At 41.0% G+C, this 24,381-nt stretch overlaps 1 protein-coding gene across 8 annotated transcripts in view; it reads right to left on the bottom strand.

Moving 5' to 3' along the window:
• The window catches only part of LOC122557922 (kielin/chordin-like protein), a 334,780-nt gene that overhangs the window by 41,718 nt on the left and 268,681 nt on the right, over positions 1 to 24,381 (bottom strand). For all 8 annotated transcript variants that reach the window (XR_015760203.1, XM_043706141.2, XM_087996706.1 and 5 more), the window contains 11 exons: positions 20,605 to 20,687; positions 17,843 to 17,933; positions 16,036 to 16,118; positions 12,357 to 12,444; positions 10,933 to 11,018; positions 6,610 to 6,727; positions 5,899 to 5,984; positions 5,663 to 5,759; positions 2,050 to 2,132; positions 1,688 to 1,778; positions 941 to 1,023 (listed from right to left, as the gene is read on the bottom strand). Coding sequence is in view for 7 of the 8 variants with exons in the window: in XM_043706141.2 (XP_043562076.2) it covers positions 941 to 1,023; positions 1,688 to 1,778; positions 2,050 to 2,132; positions 5,663 to 5,759; positions 5,899 to 5,984; positions 6,610 to 6,727; positions 10,933 to 11,018; positions 12,357 to 12,444; positions 16,036 to 16,118; positions 17,843 to 17,933; positions 20,605 to 20,687 (989 nt within the window). In the remaining variant the exon portion in view is untranslated. The remainder of the gene's footprint in view (positions 1 to 940; positions 1,024 to 1,687; positions 1,779 to 2,049; positions 2,133 to 5,662; positions 5,760 to 5,898; positions 5,985 to 6,609; positions 6,728 to 10,932; positions 11,019 to 12,356; positions 12,445 to 16,035; positions 16,119 to 17,842; positions 17,934 to 20,604; positions 20,688 to 24,381) is intronic.

Raw genomic sequence — 24,381 nt, 5'->3', positions numbered from 1 at the left:
CAACATGGGCTGAACTTGGAACAAGATAATTTGGGTCAGATCATCATGTTTGTTGCCTATTTTTAAAGTAGAAAGCAGCTCTTCAGACATAGAGAAACCATCAACAAAACCATTGAATCTACTTTGGCCAACTGAGCAGCCAAGGTTGCTCACAACAGCACCTTAAAATTAGGAGAAGGCCTCTCTCCAATCTGTTCCAACGTCAAGATCACATGAGAACCAACCTCCTGGCATTGACAACAATAAACATTGCAACTTACTGAAAAAGCTCTACAAGTCCTTCACTGCAATGAAAACTTCAACACATCTAAGAAAATACAGATCTGATACAAAAACTGAAACAATTCCATGCTGTAATTGCATCTTTTTGTTTTCAAGTGTATCTAATCTTTGTGCAAATTGAATTAGTAAGATGTTGCATTTTTAAACATCCAGGCAATGCTTGTAATAACAAATAACCTTCTTTGTTTTAGAATTTACACAGAAAGCTTGCTATTAGAATGACTTAAACTGGGGACATCCACTCTGAGTTTACATGTAAACCTCAGATTAAAACACCTTAATCGTGGTCATTAAGAACACTAATTCTGTCTGGGACAACAGCCACTTTGTTCCATGCAACATTCAGCCATAACGCAGGCTGGCTACACAGTGAATCAGTCTATCAACTACATTCAATATATAGCTCATAACAACATTAATTTCTTGCGACTGAACCGCAGCCTTATTTGACTTGCAATCCCCCTCTTGTTCACTATATGTTTAAGGTCCATCCCTCCTCCTCCATTCAGCCCCCGCCCCCCCCCCCCCCCCCCCCCACACACACACACACACACACACACACAACACCCTCCAACATGGTGCCTGATATTGTCCTGTAATAAATTTCTTTCCATCTAGCCAAAAATCAGGAATTATCACCTCGTGAAGCCACACTCACTTGGCATTTACATTGGTAGCAGGGTCTATTTTCAGGCTGAAATGACTGGCCATTGGTGACTTTCCTCCCTTCATAGTTGCAATCTGTAAAACAAGGACCATGTGAATACGTGAATGCAGCCACAACACAGATGAATCCAATAATTAGGCATTGTTCATTGTCAGTAACTGCTCGCCACTGATTAATGTCAGCTTTCAGAGCACATCAGGTTGATGGGCACCTATCTCTTGATAATGATGTTTGGTTCCATCTGAGCGAAGCTATGAACTAACACACCAATGACAGAGAACACAGATGGGTGAACTGCCCTGGGACATCCCACAGTCTGGGACATGGAAGAATGCAGCTGATCTCCCTTTTCTGAAATATCTCTATATAGTGAAGCTTCTGAGATAAGACACACTTGAGAAAAGAAGTTGTATGTACATCGCCATCCATTGCCGCTTTATAATGAAATGTTTTGCTGCTTCCTCCAGTGGGACATCGATTAGTGCAGTGAGGGAGAGAGAGTGAGTGGGAGAATGATTAACACAGTGAGGTAGACAAACAGTGGGATCAGTATTAGTGCAGTGAGTGAGACACAGTGAGCGAACAGTGACAAGGAGATTAGAATTTTTCTGGCTCCCAAGTAACACCAAGCAAGGAAATACAATCATAACAATCATTGAAGTTAAACAGCTAGTGTGCTAAAACTCAGTGCTCACTGCTCACATCTGAAGGGCTTGTCGAAATCATTGATGCACTCACCAATGCAAAGAGGACAGCACTCTCCTTCAGAATGGAAAGGGTAAGTGCAGCGAACTTTGCACTCCATCGGGGAGCAAGCAACAGAGCCTGACTGTAGGAGAAAAGGACATGGTCAAATATTAAAAGGTATTAGAGTCCTTTTGGACATGATTGGTGACAAAATGAAGGAATCCTTTAGAAGTAAGAACAGAACTTGGAAATTTATCTTGTGTCATAACTAATCCAAGAGGCAAAGACACAGGTCAAACGTCATAACCAACCTTACTGCAAATAAAAATCCCAGACTTTCTCCTCAAACATCTGAGCCCAGCTTAACAGCAATGAGCTGTAGTCTGAAATACTAAAGACCCATACACACCTACCAGACAGATGCAGGTGAGGCAAGAATCTGATGTTGATGGGAAGCTCTCATTATTCTGATAGGTCACCCCACCATAGGTACAACCTTCAAAGAAAACAAATAGGTTACTGACGGATCCAATTCAGAAACCAATTAGTGAATGAAGACCTGAAACAAGCAGGCCCACTATTACCCCTTGAAGCTGGAAGTACCATATATTTAATAGCTGAAATTGCAATACTATAATTTTTGTATGATATACAAGACAATTACCTATGTTTTTTTAAAATTATCTCTTGAATTAGAAAAATTGATAACTGCCATGTCATTTCAAAAGGGCAACAGCAAACCTTGAGTATATCTCACAGGGTTATGTAAAAACTGAAAGAACTGAGGATGCTGTAAATCAGGAACAAAGGAAGTTTGAATGTTCTGAACGAGAAAGGGTCACTGGACCCGAAACATTAATTCTAATTTTTTTTTCTTCACAGATGCTGCCAGATCTGTTCAGCTTCTCCAGCAATTTGTTTTTGTTACAGGTTTATGTACTCAAAATCAAACTGTCCAGTTCTACTGTATATACTGGAGTAAAAGTCAATTTTTTAGATCAAAATTCATGTGGTTGACTTTTACAAGGATAATGTTATGAAGGGTTGATGCGTGAGCTTGATTTGGCCCCAAGTGAAATCCAAAAAGGACCACTGCAATGGAATAAAATAATAAAAATATAAATAATTTATGTTCAGTACCTAACATTTATTTCACAAAATTACAAACTGTAAACAGCTATTCCATATTATTTTCCAACAGTTGTTTATTTACCAGCATTCTTTTTCATTGGTACTTAAACATTTACATTGGAATCAAATCATTGAAGTTTCCAGGAATATTGCTTGGTTCTGAACCTTTTGGGCTTTAAATCCCTGAAATCTGAAGACTAACCTTTGCACAGTTGTATCAAAACTTTGGGGGTTTTAGGCCAAAATCATGGTGTTGACTTTTACACCAGATTGACTTTACACTAATATACAAGGATAGTCAAGTTTCAACCCAGAGCAAAAGCACCCCATTCAGAGAACATCCTCAAACAGCGTTTACATTTTGACCAAGTGGAGTCAGGTTTCAAAATTTATGAGCTCAGTGATTGTGCTTTACATTAGCTGGATACAAGATACTCAGGGAGATTCATAGTCATGTTTGAAAATCCCCAAATCAAAGTGCTGCAGAATGTACACCGGACAATTTTTGAATCTTTGAGTCTTTCCTCATGGTCAGTTTAGCTTGAAAAGCTTTGCGCTTAGGGTGACCAAGGCAAGGCCTAGAGACAAGTGAACATGAGCAGGCACTTACTGAAAACAAAAAACATGGGAAACCTCAGCAGGTCAGGCAGCATCCATGGAGACAACAAGCTTACATTTTGAGTCTCGATGACTCTTCATCGGAGTTAATGTGAAGTGTGGAGTTGGCAACATTTATGCTGGGTGAGGGGGGGCGGGGGAGAGGGAGAGGGTTGGTGGAATGCTGGGGGAGAAAGGGTGTTGATAGTGCAGATTAAATGATCGGACTATGAGATTGGCAGAACAATGATGTGTCGAACTGCCAGACTGGAAAGAACAGACAGTCTCACTGGAGTGCGGGAGAGAAGAGAGAGGACATGGTGACAGAGAATGCAACAAGTAAAGCTAAAGGAAAGGGAAAGAATAAGAGTGAGTTCATAGTGTAAAGGTGTTGAAGGTATTTAAGCAGCTGGAATGAACAGACCCCACCAGTAAAGAGCATTGGCAAGGTTCCTTCTTCTTGTTCAGCTGCAGTCAAATACCTGTTCAGGTATTGGTTTGCAGGGTTTCTGGAGTCAAGGGAGCAGAAGCCAATCTTCCACCCTTAGCTCTATCCTCTCACCACCACCATAGGATTTTAATCCGTCCCCTTTAGTAACACCTCAAAGCTAACCTCAGTTGAAAGAGACCTGGCTATCTCCTGTAGCAGAAGTTGGTAGTTCTGATGGGGTTATTGGTCATATTACATTGCCTCCATCCATTCTACTGATGGCACACAGTCTATGGTGAAGACAAAGAATTCCGCTCCAGCCTTTAGAGGGAGCAGGTACATCTGCAACAAATTGCTTAACTTCTAATTATGTTTTACCTAAAAGATTTATACTTTTTGTGATCATGCAATAAATTTTCATGTGATCCAGGTCGGTGACTCTTCTCTGCACACTCTCTAGTAGTGTATCCAAGAATTGGAAAAAGACCACAGGGCACCAGGAGTGGTCAATTTGAAAATACTACATCACCCTCCCAGGATCATAGTCATTAACTGATCGGTGTTCAAATGCTTCCTCAATGACCTTCCTTTGATCATTAGGTCAGAAGTGGAGATGTTCATTCATGATTTCACATGCTCAGTTCCTCAGATATTCCAGCAATTGTCCATATATAGCAAAACATGGACAACATTCAGTCTTTGACTGTACATGCCAAGTAATATTTGAACCATATATATGTTTAGCAATGATGATCTCCAATAGGAGATATTTATAACCCCATTCTCTTCATATCTGTTGGCATTACAATCAGCAAATATCCTTAAGTTCACCACGAAGCAGAAACCTAACTGGATCAACTACCTAAATATCAAGCATACAAGGCCTGCATAGTCGTCAGCAAGGAACTCACCTCTTGTCTCCCAAAGGGAAGAAGTGGGTACTGCAGATGCTGGAGATTAGAGTCAAGATTAGAGGAGTGCTGGAAAAGCATAGCAGGTCAGGCAGCATCCAAATCAAGGGCTTTTGCCTGAAACATCGATTTTTCCTGCTCCTCGGATGCTGCCTGACCTGCTGTGCTTTTCCAGCACCACTCTCGTCTTGACTCCAGACTCCCAAATTCAATTCACTATTGTAAAGGCACTAGTAAGGAGTGTGCTGAAGTATTCTGCACTTAAATGAATTAATGCCATTCCAACAATGCTCAAAAAGCTCAACACTTGTGGAACTAAGCAGCCTGCTTGATTGTTAATCCATTCACTACCTTTGACATTTATTGCCTCTAACACTGAAGCACAATGACAACAGCGTGTACCATCTACAAGGTGTACTGCAGTAACTAGCCGAGTCTCCTTTAATAGCACTATGCAACACAGGTTACACAGGTGAGATGTTCACCTTATTCTATTCTGTTTTCATTTTAGTTCATCTGTATTCATCATGCTCTTCCACTGTTGACAATGTTGTCAATTATGTTGCATTAAGTGGTGATGTGCCAGGGATCGAGATAATTAGGGCTAGGCCAATGCCGACTGGCCTTTCCCTGTGAAAGCTTCAGTGGCAAGACCAGCATTCATTATTCACACTGAGAACTCCACTGCCGAGAAGGACAAGGTATCAACTACATAGACATAGCACTATCTACAAGATACCTCTAAGTAACATATCATCCTGATTTAGGAATACATTGCATTACTTCACCACAGTTGCGCTAAAATTCCAAAGCTCCCAAACCAACAGCAGTGTATGTGTACCTACAGCACATGGGTGACAACGGATCAAGGTGATGGCCTTCATCAACCTCACTAGTGAAATTAGGGATCAGCAATAATTGCTTGCCATACAGACACACCGATAGTTAGTAAACTACCTGCAGAACAATCTGGGCAACATTGTCCAGGAACCAATATTGGGTGTGCGCAGGTCTCCAAGCACTCTGTCCTCTTACAGACAATTGAACCATCTTCCTGAAATGAAACAGACAATAAGACCAAGGAACAATAGCACAAATAAACAATCCAAGAGGAAATGGTCGAGAGGCTTTCTTCTGAGACACTGCAACACACATGTTGGTAACGTGAGTTTCTCTTTCCTGGCTGGACTCACCTGACACACACATACTTCACAAGGGTCGCCAGGTGACCATATTTGCCCGACTGGAAACTCAATGCCATTGTCATCTATAAAACAGCCTGTCAAGGAGAAATGGTACAAAATAGAATCAGAGAAATTCAAGTTCTATTAAAAACAAATATGGATAACTAATATGCAATCAATTAGCTAAAATTTGTGCAACTTCGTACCACTGTGAATTCATCATTCAAAATATAACGGAAGATAATTAAGCATCAAACATGAAACACCTTGAAACCAACTCATTAACACACTTAATTGAAAAAACAAGGCATTATTAATGCTGGAAATCAAAGCATACACTGAAATGACATAGATCATTCAGCAGCAAAGGCAGATTACAATTTTGAACATAACCCTTTGTCAAATCTGAAATATTCACCTTTGAGCAAAATTGTTTGGATAAAAAGTGAGTTGTAGAAGAGAAACAGCCGATACTCAATCGCAGCATGGAAACTGGTAGCATTTTGTAACTACTTGATACGACATAAATGATCATGAGGGAGTGAGAAGGTATTCAGTGAAAAATGCACATGTGGCTAAGAGACAGAATAGGCTGGAGTTTGGGGAAGCTACATGTTACCAGCAATTCCTGTTTTTGCCTCTGTCTTAGTTCTGTAAGGATTTTTCAGATACATTCATTCCAAAATGGCACCCGGCATATTTCTCAAAACCCTAGCTCACCTTTGATGTTTTTATCCTGACGGCAAGTAAAGCAGCATTGGCCAGGCTCCAAAAACCAATTCTCTCTGGCACAGTGCAACACTGGGCAAGGGCTGTAGGAACACTCCACTTCACCATTCTGAGGACACAATCAGTCAAATTTAATGGTTAAAAGAGAAATGATCAATACTTCTCAAAATGAAAAACAAAAATCAGTTGTAGTCCTCAGTTTATTTCTGTTGATAATACTGGTACCACTCTGTCTTTTACCAAACGTTCAAAATGGCAACAACAATGTCTGTCAGTGGCATTTTGAAAGTCCAACTCCTTAACTAATATGGCAGGGAGTTTAGCAGATTGGAAGCTGAGAAAATCCTGAGCTCCAGATCCCACCAGCTCGTGGGGTGCACTGCCCTGTGTACCTAATGATGTGAGAGTTGTAAATCAACCTTTTCAATCACATGACGAATAATAGCAGAAACTCTCAATCCTGTATACACATCATTCTCGAATAAGGGACAGATGACAATGTGTTTGCTTTGTTAATATTTCATACACACTCGTGCCTCTCTTCACTACAGAAGAGTGAAGTGTAATTCATATGGAAGTGTTGATTTTAAGTTAGAATGATATCCACTGGGCACATAATGGGGCAGGGTGGGTGCGTGTAGGTTAGATTTACCTAAACTAAGCTGGCATTCAGGTCTAGACCGAAAGCCTCCACTACACTGGCCCCAAACACAGGTTGGACTCTCGGGTCATCCTTCCTAAGAACTGGATAGGACAATAAAACACTTCCATCTATACGACCAAACTGGTTCAGAAAGGAAAGAGGAGCTTGCAATGATTAGGGATAGGGAGTTGGAATGAATTTATGGTGAGCGAAATTTGTATTTGGTAGAGATTTATGATGGTGGATATTGGGATGGTAGGTTTTGTAATGAGAGATTAGGAGAAGAAATGGGTAAACAATTGAGGGATTTGTGGAACATGACTTACAGATAATTGCAAAGTTGAACTGAAGATAAGGCATATTTATTTGGAGTGGCCCATGCTGCCACAGTATATGAACAATCTATCAACAATGTACTAAGATGGATTGCACACATGGGTAACATACCCATTTTGCCATAAACTAGTCTCTGAATTTATCTATATCTAATTCTCCTTCATAGTTCAGGTATAGTCTATAGTTGTGCCAACTGGGAAACAGTGAGGACTGCAAATGCTGGAGAAGTCAGAGTTGATAAAGTGTGGCGCTGGAAAAAGCACAGCAGGTCAGGCAGCATCTGACGAACAAGAGAATCGACATTTCAGGCTTGACCCTTCATGAGTTCTGATGAAGCAGGAAAAGTAGACTCTCCCACTCTTCAGATGCTGCGTGACCTGCTGTGCTTTTTCCAGCGCCACACTTTATTGACTATAGTTGTGCCTCCAGCAACTAGCTCTATGTCAACTGTATGGTCAATTTCTGAACTGTCCTTGGATGATACTTCATGAGAATTGACCCTTTCATAGCAAAGAGCTGCTAATGTTGAGCAGTGGTGCAATTCAAATCAAGAATTCTGTCTGGAATCATTTAGGCAGGCCATAACGTAACTATGAATTTCTCTGTCTAGTACTTAATATCATAGGAACAGAGGAATAGTTTGTTCCACCATGCAATACGAGCACAGTTGATTGAACACTTTCATGCCTTTTACCCACACTATCCCCATAACCCTTTACACCATTGATCATCAAAAATTACCAAGCTGTACCCAGAGGCTGAACTTGCATGGCTCTCCGGAGAACAGACTTCCTCTGAGTAAAACCTCTGGGTTAACCCTTACCTCAGTCTTAAAGGGCAGCCACCTTGTTTTTAAGTGGTGCTCCTGGTTCTAGACTCCCTAACAAGGGAAACATGTACTGCTATGAAGGTTTAAAAATGTGTTGCTGGAAAAGCGCAGCAGGTCAGGCAGCATCAAAGGAGAAGGAGAATCGATGTTTCGGGCATTCATCCCCTGTGGCTGCAGGGTTCCATGGCGGAAGAGCTGGAGAAATCTGCATTCATCCCCTGTGGCTGGAGGGTTCCTAGGCAGAAGAGCTGGAGTAATCCGCATTCATCCCCTGTGGCTGGAGGGTTCCTAGGCGGAAGAATGCGGAATTCTCAAGCTTCCTCATTTCCCCTCCCCCCACCTTTTCTCAGTCCCAGCCCTCAGACTCAGCACCGCCTTCTTGACCTGCAATCTTCTTCCCGACTTCTCTGCCCCCACCCCTCTCCGGCCTATCACCCTCACCTTAACCCCCTTCCATCTATCGCATTCCCAACCCCCCTCCCCCAAGTCCCTCCTCCCTACCTTTTATCTTAGCCTGCTTGGCACACCCTCCTCATTCCTGAAGAAGGGCTTATGCCTGAAACGTTGATTCTCCTTCTCCTTTGATGCTGCCTGACCTGCTGCGCTTTTCCAGCAACACATTTTTAAGCTCTGATCTCCAGCATCTGCAGTCCTCACTTTCTCCTGTTATGAAGGTGTACTGTAACTTAGAGTTGAAAAGCTAGCAAGGTCTTAGAGAAGCAGAGAGTCCGGAACATGTTAACAATGTAACATTTGGTTGAAAGAGCTAGAGTAGCTGGATTGCCATAAGACAAAAACAAGTTCAAATTCAGTCAACTAGTTTAAATTATGCCCCAGGATACCAAACCCCAATCAAGTTTGAACCAATGGAACGACCCGATGTTTTGGGCTATAAATATCAGACACTTTGAACAGTTAGCCAGAGTGACAAAGAGAACTGCCAAAAGACCAACAGATGTAGGCTGCTTGTAAGAGCTCTCTGAGAGGTAACTGTCTGGAGAAGGAGATTGCACAGAAAGAATCATCAAAACTGACCTGGAGAGAAAATCTACAGATTAAACTTGGCAAAGCTCACTGGTTTTGAAACGTGATTGTTTTTCTGTAAATTGTAATCTGGATTTTTTAAAAATTGGACTAGCATTGTAGAGGGGGAGGTAAAAGATAGGTTTAAGAGAAAGGAGTTATAAATAATTGTTAGTTAATATTCTCTGTTAGACTTAAAAAAAGTTATCAATTTTTACTTTAAATAGTGACTTTTGGGATAGTTCTTTGCCTCTCGAATTTTAATAGATTACAGGAAGGGGTGAATCTTTATCTGTGTTGGTAGTTTAAATTAGCAGAGGGGTTTACCCCGTGTTGTAACTGTACCCTGCCTATCCCTCTAAGTATTTTTAGGTTTCAATGAGCTTACTTCTCATTCTTCAAAATTCTAGGGACTGCAGGCTCAATTTACCTAATAACCCTTCATAGCAAGGTCCTGTCATCCAAGGATCAAGATTGGTGAATCTTTATCACACCCTCTCACTCACTGGCAATAACACGTGTCTTCAGATAAGGATACTAAAAGTGCACACAGTACTCCAGGTGCAGTTTAACTAAGCTCCTCTATAATTGAAGCAAAGCTTCTCTACTCCTGCACTTAGTCCTCTTGCAATAAAGGCTATCATTCCATTTGCCTTCTGAATAATTTGCTGCATCTATATGTTAGCTTTCAATGACTTACTGACAAGGGCATTGGAGATAGTGAGGACTGTAGATAGTGACAAGGACACCCAAGTCTCTTTACATATCTACACTTTCTAACCTCTCAACATTTAAGAAATACTTTGTACATCTGACCAGAATGGATCAGATGAACACAATAATTTAAACACTCTGGATTTTGACTTGAGGCTGGTAACTTATGTCTTGAGAACACTGTGTTCTCTGAGACTGCTTTGAAACGACCATGAGTAGTAGCCAACTGGATGCACAAAAACATTGAATGCTCTAATTACCTATACAATTCAGTAGCTATTTCTGAACCAATATTTAGAGACTTCTTCACTACAAAAACAGCAGCTTAAGGAAACTCACAAATCCAAACACAAAATGGCCACAGTCTCCCATCTCTCATCAGAAAGGAAGAGAGAGAGGGAGAAAGAGAGAGCGAGAGAGAGAGCGCACGCGCTGGTGGTGTATTTAACCTGAGGGTCACCCACCTCAGGTGAGGGGTGAGCTTGAGAAGATAGAGTGTTACATGATGACCTCAGACAGTACAGGAAGCACAGGAAGTGAATTCACATCACTTTGTATTACAAACCAACCATGCAATCAACTGAGCTCATCTTGACTACAGCACAGGAAGGAATAAAGCTATTCAAAAATACTTTTGCCAATAGACATCAAATGGAGATAGCATTAGAAATGCTTGAGCTTTCCAGCTGGGAGACTGGATATTTTTGGAATATTGCTGTGTGACCTAGCAACTCCAGATAACTCAGCATTCAGGACATTCAAAACTTACCAAACATACACAAGTGATGCAGTCAACACCAGGTCTTGTGAATTCTGTGCCATGGGGATATACTATGCCTTGGTCAATACACTCAGCTGAGGAAAACAGAAATGACAACGATGACTACAGAGGGACATTAACTAATTTAACCAGACATTTTTTAACACTTACTCGGGTCTCATTTTTCTGTAGGTTAAAGACAACACATGCACAGATTCTGTATTTGCAACAATGTCGTGAATCAAAATTACAAGTAATCACAACATTTTGGTCATTATTTTAAAATTGTTCCCGGAGTAACACATGTTGTAAGACTTGCCCTAGATCAAGTTACACTGAAGTGTCAAAAGACAAGGTCTCTTCGAACATACGGCTGCTTAGTTAAAAAAGAGAAGTGAAGAAATTCAGGACGAAATTCAGGAGAAACTTTACATCTGCAACAAAATAAGAATTTGGAATGTATTCTAGTAGCACTAACAATAGTAATGGCGAAGACTGTTGGCATGTTTAAGGAAAGACAGATAATGATCAGAATTCTAAGCACAGACTTGATAGGAGCAGTTCTCAACTAAAGGTAGGAAGAGGGCAAAGTGGATATTGTTCATTATGAGAAAATATAACACTTTATAGTTTTTGACTGTTAAAGACCATACCCCTGCAAAACATTTTTAAAAGGTTGCCCAGACCCTAACTTTGTTAGTTGTTTTAAGCAGGTGTAGAGTGGATATTGCAGGAGCAATGCAGCTGGCCCCACCACTAGGTTTTAAAAACAGGATTTGTTTACACACAAACAAAAGAGAACAGAATATTGAATAACGTATCTTATCTGAAAACCCAAATGACTCTATCACAATTTACTGATGCTGTTCCAAATACTTGCAACAGCCCCATAAACAGCCCCTTGGCAAAAAAAAAAATAAAATCAAACACAGGGTCTTACAGGAGTGATGTCAGAGAGAGAGGGAGTCTGCCAGAAAACCCTGTTTAATCCGGGAACCTTTGCCTCTCCCAGCAGTTTTCCTTAACTGTCAGCTCCAAACTGACTGCTTGCTAAAACCAAACCAGAACCTGAACTAGGAGAACTAGCCACTCCCCTTTCATTGTACAAGTGTTTTCAAAGAAAGAGATAAAAGCTGTCTCAAGTAGATTTGTCCAGACATATCGAAACCCCTGCCTTTACGACCCCTTTTGAAAAAAACAACATAACCTTGTTAAAGGAGCAGCAGCATCACATGACATTCCCTAAAACTGAATAGCTGGAGTTTGGCCAGCTTGAGGTTTTATCAACTAAGTCAATTCTCTGTGGGGAATTATATAGCCTAAATATAAAGAGATGTAACTTCTTGAAGTGAAGACAAATTCTTCTGAATGCACCAATCCAAGATCAATTTTGGAAGCTCTGGTGCACAGTTGTTCCCAGAGGATATACTAACCTGGGCAAGTAGGACAACAATCCAGGAGGATGGGTTTCTCACATGTGACTGGAGGGCATTCAGGAGTGATGCACTTCACATTCCCAGACTGGAAGAAATAAAGAGAATTGACTGTTATAGTGTCCCCAGTCATAAGCTACGAAAGACAGGTCAAGATTCAAATTAAGCATTTTGCTATGTGTAAATTGTCCTTGACATTTCTTTGAGCTACCCCAATGACATGTTGGGCTGCTGAAACGTAGATTTGCAACTGAGTTGGACAATTGCAAGGAGGTCCCTTGCCTAACTTTACGTCGACAATGTTTAAAGAAACCCACCTTGAGATTACCAGTTGGAAAAGTGAAGCAAGAAGGAGACTCTTCTGCTGTTGCTAAAAAGTGACCAAACACCAAAAAGACCACAGCAATATGAACTTGCTTCTTTCAATTAAGGCATCTATGTGGTACTATTACGAAAGGATCACATTTGGGAACCCGATCGCTCAATCGTAATATTATTTTCTATCTGCATAATGCTTAAAATACTAAGAATAATGGGCTAATTCGTTCCTGAAAAACACCAAAATGCATGCAAAAAAATTGCTCATGTCTGTAACCTATATGAGAAAAGTCATTTTTGTACAGATTAGAGGCAGAAGCTGTGCAGAGCTTCTCCTCCAATTACATGCTGTTTTTAACATTGCTGCTCTAGCATCACACCCACAAGTACCCTCTCTCATAATCTTGATGCTCTTCCAGAGACAGAACCTAAGATTGGAGGAGTGGGAGGGAGGGAACTATAATTCGATGAGTTAAGGGAGTTAATCTGGTTGATCTTTGAGCCACTGTATAGCAGAGTTAAAGCAGCCTGGAGCAATGGGCTATTCAGAAGAGAGTGTATCAATGACAGCCAGGCCAGAGTGTCAGCTTGCGGGGGTCAGTGACAGAATAGACACCAGGCTCAGTGTCAACTCACTCACAAATGATTGGATTGGCGCCATATCCTCATTTTTCCTGGTTACTGAACTAATGATACCTGTAAAATCAGCATTAAGGTTGCTTTTTTTTTGTGTAAAGCATGCATTTCACATTTTGGAAAATGCATAAAAAGATATGGAGCATGGGAGATTTATTTATTATAAATTAACAAAAATATTCTTATGTTTAGATTCCAATTTAAAAGGTTTAATAATATATTCGTTTATCAATCTAAAGAAGAAACTCTAAAAAAGAACAACACAAATACGGGTATTCCGTACACAGTATACTCGAGTAATAGTCAAATTTTTTTACTACTTTTTAAGGTTAAATTTATGGGGTCGACTATTACACGGATACTACTTTTGAGGGGCTGAAATTCATGCCCGTCAAAAATCATACCGTATCATTAGCAGAAGCTCAATTGATCTCTAAATGAATAAAGGGCAAAAAAAAACAAATTGTGGTAATTCTGGAAACCCGGAGTGGAGCAGTCCAGCCAGTGGACTGGATGACGGGAGTGGAGCAGCACAACCGGCAGGCTGGAATGCTGGAGCGGAACATGACAGCTGGCACATTGACTCATAAATGTTGATCTGTTTCCTGTGAAGAACTAGGATAAATTTTTACACGAGATATTTGAAAAATTCCAGGTTATTGGCCAAAAATAGGGGGTCGACTTTTACATGAGATTGACTATTACTAGAGTATATACGGTACATAAATTATTATTCCTGCATCAACTAATAAAGGAGTTAATGAGAATGAAAATATAGCCCCAAAAATCAAAAAGTAGCCCTCAATAATAACATCTCATGAAGACCACTCAATAAAGAAATTATTTTGACCCCTGTATCTACAGGAAATGTTTTTACCTATAAATAAATTTAAATCAAAGCACTTATATACGCAGATTTTCTTTTGTCTCAAGCTTGGAAATCTGCCAGCGCTAAAGTGTTTTTTTTAACATGAATTTCATACTCACCTACAATTAGCATTTTACATTTTAATTTGAGGAAACTAACTCTCAGAAAGGGTATTTATTCAGGGTTGCTCTGTATGAGAGGGAAGGATAACAAAAAAGGTCAGATTCAGCAGGAAGCAAAGGACGAAGAGATGCACTGGAAGACTGGAAACAGATGGCACGGTGGCACAGTGGTTAGCACTGCTGCCTCACAGCGTCAGAGACCCAGAATCAATTCCTGACTCAGGCGACTGACTGTGTGGAGTTTGCACATTCTCCCAGTGTCTGTGTGGGTTTCCTCCGGGTGCTCCGGTTTCCTCCCACAGTCCAAAGATGTGCAGGTCAGGTGAATTGGCCATGCTAAATTGCCCGTAGTGTTAGGTAAAGGGGTAAATGTAGGGGAATGGGTGGGTTACGCTTCGGCGGGTCGGTGTGGACTTGTTGGGCCGAAGGGCCTGTTTCCACACTGTAAGTAATCTAAAATCTAAAAGATATGCAGAGGGATTGAAGACTTAGCATTCCATTGAAAAATTGACCATTGTGGGACAGGTACAATGAAGGATTGGAGCTGCAGGGAGAGACCATTTGATGGTTTAAATGGAAGATGTTCATCAAAGTACTGGAGATGCAGGGATTCAAACATTAAAGAGTTGGTGATAATGCAAAAGACACTGAATGCTGGACATAAAAATATAGGTAGAATGAAGGAAGTGTGGTCAAAAGAGATGCATGCTGAAATGCAACGCTTGTACAAGTTGCTGTACAAGAACTCAGAAGGTAGTTGGTGTAAATGAAAAAGGAATCACTAACGTAAGAGTTAGTTTAGCAGGCAAATCAATTGAACCAAATTACAGAGCAATAATAGATCCTTTGTGAGCTTAATGAAAAGGTTTAGCTCTGATCATTATTAGCCGTTTATTGAATAGGGAAAAGTGCTTTTTATGTATTGTTTATACTGTTACATACGTACTCATCAAAGATTATTGAAATTTTAACTTTATATCTTTATTTTTCCAGTTTATCTTAAGAAAGGTTTTAATGGTTACCTTATTTCTTTATTTTTCTACTTATTCTATGAAGGTAATGCTTAACTTTTAAACTTTGGTTCTTTTACCTCCTAATTAGTACCTGAGCTTTTTGTACTTAAAATGGCGCCATGTGTGGCAACATTATGTACTTTTCACTGTACTTCTGTACTTGAGTACATGTGACAATAAAATATAAATCTAAATTTGAAGAATAGCAGGGAGTCCTCTGGGTATGTTAGCCAGCATTGTTCCCTCGAACAATACCAAAGACGGATTCTGAAACTTTAACTATGTTTCTCGATGTCACCAGACCTGCTGAGTATAACCAACACTTTCTGTTTCTATGCAATTTTTCTTGCCATCCATAGTGTTTTGTATTTACCAAACATTAATTAAGTGGTCATTTGTGTTTGGTGGGATCTTGCTATCTAGAATTTCGATTACCACACCCATCTACATACAATGTATAAGGCCATTAATTGACTAAGATGCGTTGAACTGTATAACAAATGTAAAAAGACATTAGAGAAATAGTACTTTCATGCTTTGCCTCTCTTCCAAATACAGCCAGATACTCTAGGTAGTCCTAAACCTAGAAAACTTCTTGAGCCTCTGTGGTGCTTTAAGCCATCACTCAGTTCCTATTAATATGGATTTGCTAATCTTCGTCAGGCACATTGCCACTATTGTTACATACTTACAGGCTATTACAAACAGGAAATCCTACTTACAATACAGACACAAAGGGTACAATTGTCACTGGTGGGAGAGAATACATCCTCATGGTTCACGACCATGCCTTCATAGAGACATTCTGAAATATCAAAAAAGAATGTTCATTGGAATGGTAGAACAAAAATAATGTCACATATCATCAGCCAAATATATAGGAAGGATCAGGCTTTGGTTATAAAAGCAATATATTTCAGCACAACCCTGAGAAAAACATGTCCACTCTAGGGTTAGTGATATTTCAACTGACCTTGGGTTGGCTGGGTAATCTCTGAATAAGCTGCATCATCTGATGACCATCCCAATAGACCGAATTACACAAGCAAAATCTACTAGATTTATTTAATTTTTCAATTAATTCAGAAAAGTCAAATAACAGAGGAAGGTTCTGGATTTAAGCAGCATTAAGTAATAAGACTGACATTAGAGCAAAATGGGGTTAAACAATCTGTTGCAGAACATAAGAGTCAGCAACTAGAGCTCCTCTAGTCCAAAGATGTGCAGGTTACATGAACTGGCCGTTCTAAATTACGTCATAGTTTTCATGGATGTCTAGGTTAGATGCATTAGTCAGGGGTAAATGTAGAATAATTGGGTAAGGGAATGGGTCTGGGTGGATTGCGGTTCGGAGGGTTGGTGTGGACTTGTTGGGCCAAATGACCTGTTTCCACATTGTAGGGATTCAATGATGATATTGTGATCTTGTACGTAAATGATGGAAATCACTGATCATCCACAGAGTTCCGATTTCCTGCTGGGACAATGTGAGAAATCTCCATTTTAGTCTGTTTCCAGGACCAATCTGGTTAGAGATATCAGTCACAATAGTAGGAATTAATGCACAAAGTGCTCCTACATTGGTCAGGCTATTGCACTTCCGTGCTTAATAAACCACCATTTGTCTCCCATTCACTGCAACAAACAAGTTGGGATAATTTGTATCCTATGTACCAGATCAAACAAAGAGGCCTAGCTTGGTGGAGAACATTCTAGCCAAGATTCACTTTGGAATTATGAGGAGGGAATTTTTCTATTTTAAATCCACTTCAAATCCATTGTGATTGCAGTTTACATGTTCTACAAGATTCAAAATTCTCAAATCTACTTCAGCACTCCGTTGCAATTGCTAAAACTGAGCATAGTAAGAGAAATAGCATTGTGGGAACATCACTACATCCGAAATCCCTACCAAGTTACACTACTCATTGCCTTGACTTCGACACTAATCATCGTTTCTTCATCAAGTCCCAATTCTGGAACTTTCCATCCTGTGCTGAGTAGGAACACTGTCACCACAATGGCTAACCACCACCATCACATCAACTGGCAGACATGGAATGGGAATAAGCATCAGCCTTTCCCCCACACACATCCCAAGAACTTAACAGCAAATCACTCACTGGAACAAATTTAATCACCTTCGTTCGAAACAGAGAAAAATCTCTGCTTGTCCTTTAGAGAATTTTGCTGGAGTTTCCATGAAGATATTTTGCCACAACATTTAGCAATGTTTCATCTGTTATCCAAATCAAACCATGGAATACTTGGCTAGACACATTAAGTTTAGTTTGCCTTACTACTGACCTGGGGTTGTTTGATAATGACACTGGTACGTAAAATGAAAGGGTTTCCATTTCAATGACACTGGAGCATGAAAATTCATCAACAAAATGACTTACATCGTCTTACCAGATTATTTCTGACATGAGTGTAAAATGGTCTACTTTCTGTAAATACTGCATTGAATGTATTGGTTGAATCTTATTAATCCAATGAGATTTCTTTGGAATAGTATATAATACTCACTATCACATGTTCCGCAGCACTGTCCTTCCTCACGGACCTGATGGCTACAAGAAGATTCACAGACAATAGGTTGGCAAAACACCTGCCCTTCCTGAAAGGTCAAGAGCATGGGGAATAATTTCAGATCATGAAGGAAAAATTCACACTTTCTTTATATTATAGTGATCAGAACTAATATAACACAATCCAAACAGTTATTAAAAATTTAGGAAAAAAAATCTGATCCTAATTAGATCACATGAGTTTTTTACTTTCATTGGTTCTTTCACTTCCTAATTAATTCCTTGGTCTATCGTCTTCCCTATTCTGGATTTGTGGTGCTGGAAGAACGCAGCAGTTCAGGCAGCATCCGAGCAGCAGTACTTCTCCTCGGATGCTGCCTGAACTGCTGCGCTCTTCCAGCACCACTAATCCAGAATCTGGTTTCCAGCATCTGCAGTCATTGTTTTTACCTATTGTCTTCCCTAGGCAAAAGTGAGGACTGCAGATACTGGAAACCAGAGTTTAGATCAGAGTGGTGCTGATCAAAGCACAGCAGGTCAAGCAGCACCCGAGGAGCAGGAAAATCGACGTTTCGGGCAAAAGCCCTTCAATAATAGAGGCAGGAAGCCTGCAGAGTGGAGAGATAAATGGGGGTGGAGGGGGGAGAGCGGTGAGGCTTGGGAGAAGGTAGCAAAAGAGTACAATAGGTGAATGGGGGTGGGGATGGAGGTGATAGGTCAGAGGTATTGCTACCGTCCCCCAACCTCCTCTCTGACCTATCACCTCCATCCCCACCCCATTCACCTATTATACTCTTTGCTACCTTCTCCCCAGCCTATCCCAACCCCCCACCCCCCCACCTCCCGCTCATTTATCTCTCCACTCTGGAGGCTTCCTGCCTCTATTCCTGATGAAGGGCTTTTGCCTGAAACGTCGATTTGCCTGCTCCTTGGATGCTGCCTGGCCTACTGTGCTTTTCCAGCATCACTCTGATCCAAACTATTCTCTTCCCTATGCTGATTTACACCATCACCCACCCCCATCCCTACATCCTACTCCCCATATTTTATCCATTCTATTTAAGATATTTTATATACCTTACTGTGTCTAAATTGAAGAAATTGAGATTCTCTAATGTCCCCAGATTCCTTATTCATTCACAGAAGGTGGCCATCGCTAACTAGGTCAGTATTTATTGTCCATCCTTAATAACCCAGAGGGCAGTTAATAATCACAGTGTTATGGGTCTCGAGTTTCACATAGTCCAGATCAGATAAGTTTCGCTCCCTAAAGGACATCAGTGAACCAGATGGTTTTTTCCCGACACTCAACTGGTTTCATGGTCATTATTAGACCCTGAATTCCAGATTCTTTTTATTGAATTCAAATTATATGACCCATGCCCCTCAACATTAGCGGAATTTCTGGATTAAGAGTCTAGCGACAATACCACTAGGCCATTGCCTCCCCGTATGGTTCTCTGTGTTTACGCTTCACATCATTCCTTTTGATTTTCACTACACCCCCTCTGATGTGAAAAGTTTCTTGAAAATTTTAAATTTGAAAAAAGTAACATTGAGTAACATAATGTCTTGGTTACATGATGTAAATGTGACTTTGGAAAGAGTAGGTATTACATTGAAAGAGCTGCTCGACCTTGATCATTCAGGCAATGTTCTCTGCCCATCAGCTGAAAATGACAAACATAACTTCTATTGTGGAGGAAGGAATAGGAGGGATCTGATTGCCTCTTTTCACTGGGTGGGTAATAGATCAGTACATGTTAACATCCATGCTTCTGACTAGTTGATTGTGCAGAATGGATGGTAATGCATTTCTTGAGGAAGGGGACCCCAGTCACTGAGGAGAAGGGCTATATCTTGAGGAGCAGCGTGATGCTGGCCACGCAATGTGTCTTCTGTTGGATCATCCATAATCTTATTGAATGACAGAGTAGGCTCAAGGGGCTGAATGTCCTACTCTTGCTCTCATTTCTTATGGTCTTCTCCCAGTGCATGATGGAAAGATAAAATTAGAGCTTGACTATTGTCTATAATGATTATTAAGTTGTATATGTTTGAACTTTCGATTTCAAACAAACCTGTTGAACTATAACCTGGTATCTTGTGAATTCTGTTGTTTGACGATAGCAGCCTTGTCCATTTGGAACAGGCTAGATGTTCCAAAAACATAGTGGAAAGTTGCCTATAATCCCTCCCATTTTCCAACCTCTGCTCTAACTAACTCCCTGTTCCAAATGATGAGCAGAGCATGCTGTCCAAATTGTCGTCAGTTATTCCAAGGAACTCGTTTAAAGTAACAACTATTTTGTTCAGAACAAGATTTACATGGTCTAACTGTCAAAACCCTTCTCTGTTGTATGTCATTATTTTTGATAATAATGAGACTTGTATATGGTAGCTAGGATTTTCTGAACTAACAGAAACACATTTGCATTAATCTCTTTTACAGAAAGTTTATTCCTCACTACAATTTTGTTCACTTCTGTTCTTTTCAAATGATCAGTGGATTGCTGTGTCTTTCTTAAGTTATCTCACCAATGTCACAGCACCTGAGTATGCTTCTTAATGGTGATATTATTGTATTAGCAACAAACAAAGTTCCATCCAGGTCACTAGATAACAGACAATAAAGGAAAAATGTACTGATCTATGAATAAGAAATAGAGTTGAGGGCAGTGATACTTAGTTAGCTGATATATCACAGATTTAGAGAGACTTTGGATTTAGATATCTGTAACTTGTAGCACTAATTCTTACCTGACAGGAGCATGTCAAACAGGGCTGGGACACTGAAACCCATGAGCTGTTATGAGTATGGACACTTCCATTGTAAAGGCAGGCTAGGAAGTCAAAGCAAAATGATTCTGCTCAGTACATTCAAAAATGAAACAGGTAATGTCTATTCATCCAAGTAGTTAATTTATTCTAATGAATTCAACTTGACACATATAATTTCCTGAGGGAGATGATCAAGAGAACACCTCCTACAGGGAAAGGAAATATTTTGATGCCTTACAATGAGTTTTTCTTACAAATTCAAGTAATACCTTTGACGTAGGTTAGAGTTTCCAGCAGCCTGCTCATTTAGTCTAATACATCTCTTATTGACACACAGTGGGCAGAATTTTACCAATGTTTTATCATCTCTTTGAGGCAAGAAGTGGGAGGGGTGGGAACGGGCAAGCCAGTGTTAACAAGAAATGGCAAAACAGAGTTATTAAAAAGGCTGCTAAAACAGACCTCAAAGATCTGGAAAACCAAATATGTATCAGACAGTGTCCTCAAGTCTTGATAGACATGAGCAATTACAAGACAGCATATAAATAAATCAGGCTTCATATCGAAAAAATTGCTAACTCAGTCAATCCTGCACATCCTGGACCATTGCAAACTCTAATGGAAATGTCACCCTACATGAAAGGCTGTAAGGGTTGAAATTTGATGCTATAGCCAAACACAGAGACAGAGAAGGGAAAGAGAGAGAGAGAGAGAGAGAGACAGCGAAGGGAGCAAGAGACAGACAGACAAAGAAGGGAGAGAGAAATGGGGACACAGAGAGAGAAGGGAGAGAGAGAAGAGAGAGAGAGAGAAACAGACAGAGACAGTGAAGGAAGAGAGAGAGAAACAGAGAAGGGGGGAAGAGAGAGAGACAGAAGGAAGAAAAAGAGAGAAAGGATAGAGAGAAGGAAGAGAGAGACAGACAGACAGAAAAGGGGGGGAAGAGAGAGAGAGAGAGTCAGACAGACAGAGAGTGAAGGGAGAGAGAGAGGGAGACAGAAAAGGAAGAGAGAGAGAGAGGATAGAGAGAAGGATAGAGAGAAGGGAGAGAGAGAGACACAGAAGGGAGAGAGAACAGAAAGAAGGAGAGGCAGGGAGAGAGACAGACAGACAGAGAGCATGAGAGAGAGAAAAACTGTGCTAGAATCTGTGTTCTAGACAGGGAAGTGGAGGTGCAGATTCTCGGATCAGCCAATTTATCATTAAATGGCAGAGTAGACTCAATGGACCAAATGGCTTACTTTTGCACCTATGCTTTACGGTCATTTCATAACATCCATACAGCATTATTGTTTGTAATATAAGTTTTGAACATTCACTTTTTTTTCCTTTTATAATCCATGGGAGAGTACAGAGAACTTGTGCTGTTACTAAATCAGCGAATGAACATTACATTCTATCTGTTGCAAAATATAATTATTTTTCTATTCATTCACAGGATGAGGGTACTGCTGGCTAGGCCACCACTTATTGCCCATCTGCAATTGCCCAGATGGCAGTTAGGAGTCAACTCCATCTGGATTCACATGTCGGCCAGACCAGGCAAAGCTGGCCATTTCCATTCTGCAAAGGGCATTAGTGAACCAGATTATTTTTTCCAACAATTATTTCACGATCTTAATTCCAGATTTGATGTTGAATTCGAATTCCACCATCTGCCATGGCAGGAGCTGAACCCAGGTCCCCAGGACATTACCTAGGTCTCTGGAATAATCGTCTAATGATCATACCACTAGGCCATTATCTCATCCTCTCCCTCATCCATGTGAGAATGCAGTGAAGTTGTGCTTTTGCTAACTCTGAGTGAATATTACATTCTATCTGTTGCAACATATAATTGTCCTTTTAGCTGCTCTCAGTCGATCAGTTGGGTGCTTAAATATGATGTAATTGTAAATTACTATCTTTCAGCTCATGGTAATTATTGGGTGAAGTGAATTAACTCCATTGTTAGTTCTGAACCAGCCTGACCTCTTGTGTCAACTGTGATAAGCCATTCTGATCATTACTGATCTCGGCCTTCCTCAAATTCTCTTTCTTTGTACACAGTTGACAAGCCCATAAAAGATATTCTAGTTGTTTCTATTTTGTGAAGACTGAACAATCTTACCAATTCTTTCAACCTACTGATTTCTGATGTTCAAATATTTTCCTTAAATACCTTTCCATATGTCAACACTCATATCTATATAAAGATAAGGGAGTAACAGCCGCTTAGTGACCACTTGAGTCCATTGTCACCAATATGTCTTCAGCCTTCCATATATCTTGGAAATAAACTGCAGAATCCCTTTGTGGGCGGCACGGTGGCTCAGTGGTCAGCGCTGCTGTCTTACTGCGCCAGAGACCTGGGCTCAAATCCTGCCTCGGGCAACTGTCTGTATGGAGTTTGCACATTCTCCCCGTGTCTGCATGGGTTTCCTCTGGATGCTCTGGTTTCCTCCCACAGTCCAAAGATGTGCAGGTCAGGTGAACTGGCCGTGCTAAATTGCCCGTAGTGTTAGGTGTAGGGGTAAATGTAGGGGAATGGGTCTGGGTGGATTGGTCTTTGGAGGGTCAGAGTGGACTTGTTGGGCCGAAGGGCCTATTTCCACACTGTAAGTAATCTAATCATATTTAATTCTTCTTAAGTTTTCATAAGTCTTTAACACAAATTCAAAAGTACAAAACATTTTCACTGATTATAATGAATTTCCTCTTAAGAGTAATGCATAGACTCTTTCTCCAAAATAAAATGACCTTTGTCTTTTGGTTGACATGTCATCCAAATTGGAAATGTGTTGCTGGAAAAGCGCAGCAGGTCAGGCAGCATCCAGGGAACAGGAGAATCGACGTTTCGGGCATAAGCCCTTCTTCAGGAATGGGGAAAGTTTGTCCAGCAGGCTAAGATAAAAGGTAGGGAGGAGGGACTTGGGGGAGGGGCGTCGGAAATGTGATAGGTGGAAAGAGGTCAAGGTGAGGGTGATAGGTCAGACTGGGGTGGGGGCGGAGAGGTCGGGAAGAAGATCTCAGGTTAGGAAGGCGGTGCTGAATTCGATGGATTTGACTGAGACAGGGTGGGGGGAGGGGAAATGAGGAAACTGGTGAAATCCGAGTTCATCCCTTGTGGTTGGAGGGTTCCTAGCCGGAAGATGAGGCGTTCTTCCTCCAACCGTCGTTTTGTTGTGGTCTGACGATGGAGGAGTCCAAAGACCTGCATATCCTTGGTGGAGTGGGAGGGGGAATTGAAATGTTGAGCTACAGGGTGGTTGGGTTGGTTGGTCCGGGTGTCCCAGAGGTGTTCTCTGAAACGCTCCGCAAGTAGCTGGCCTGTCTCCCCAATATAGAGGAGGCCACATCGGGTGCAGAGGATGCAATAGATGATATGTGTGGAGGTGCAGGTGAATCTGTGACGGATATGGAAGTTTCCTTTGGGGCCTTGGAGGGAGGTGAGGGGGGAGGTGTGGGCGCAAGTCTTGCACCTCCTGCGGTTGCAGGGGAAGGTGCCGGGAGCTCAACATTTCAATTCCCCAACCAACCCAACCACCCTGTAGCTCAACATTTCAATTCCCCAACCAACCCAGCCACCCTGTAGCTCAACATTTCAATTTCCCAACCAACCCAACCACCCTGTAGCTCAACATTTCAATTCCCCAACCAACCCAACCACCCTGTAGCTCAACATTTCAATTCCCCCTCCCACTCCACCAAGGATATGCAGGTCTTTGGACTCCTCCATCGTCAGACCACAACAAAACGACGGTTGGAGGAAGAACG

Source organism: Chiloscyllium plagiosum, unplaced genomic scaffold, assembly GCF_037043375.1.
Source record: "Chiloscyllium plagiosum isolate Xiang-an unplaced genomic scaffold, Cpla_swu_hap1 HiC_scaffold_18, whole genome shotgun sequence".
NCBI lineage: Eukaryota > Metazoa > Chordata > Chondrichthyes > Orectolobiformes > Hemiscylliidae > Chiloscyllium > Chiloscyllium plagiosum.
The sequence above is the reverse complement of the archived record's forward strand: the minus strand, read 5'-3'. Positions and strand labels throughout refer to the sequence as shown.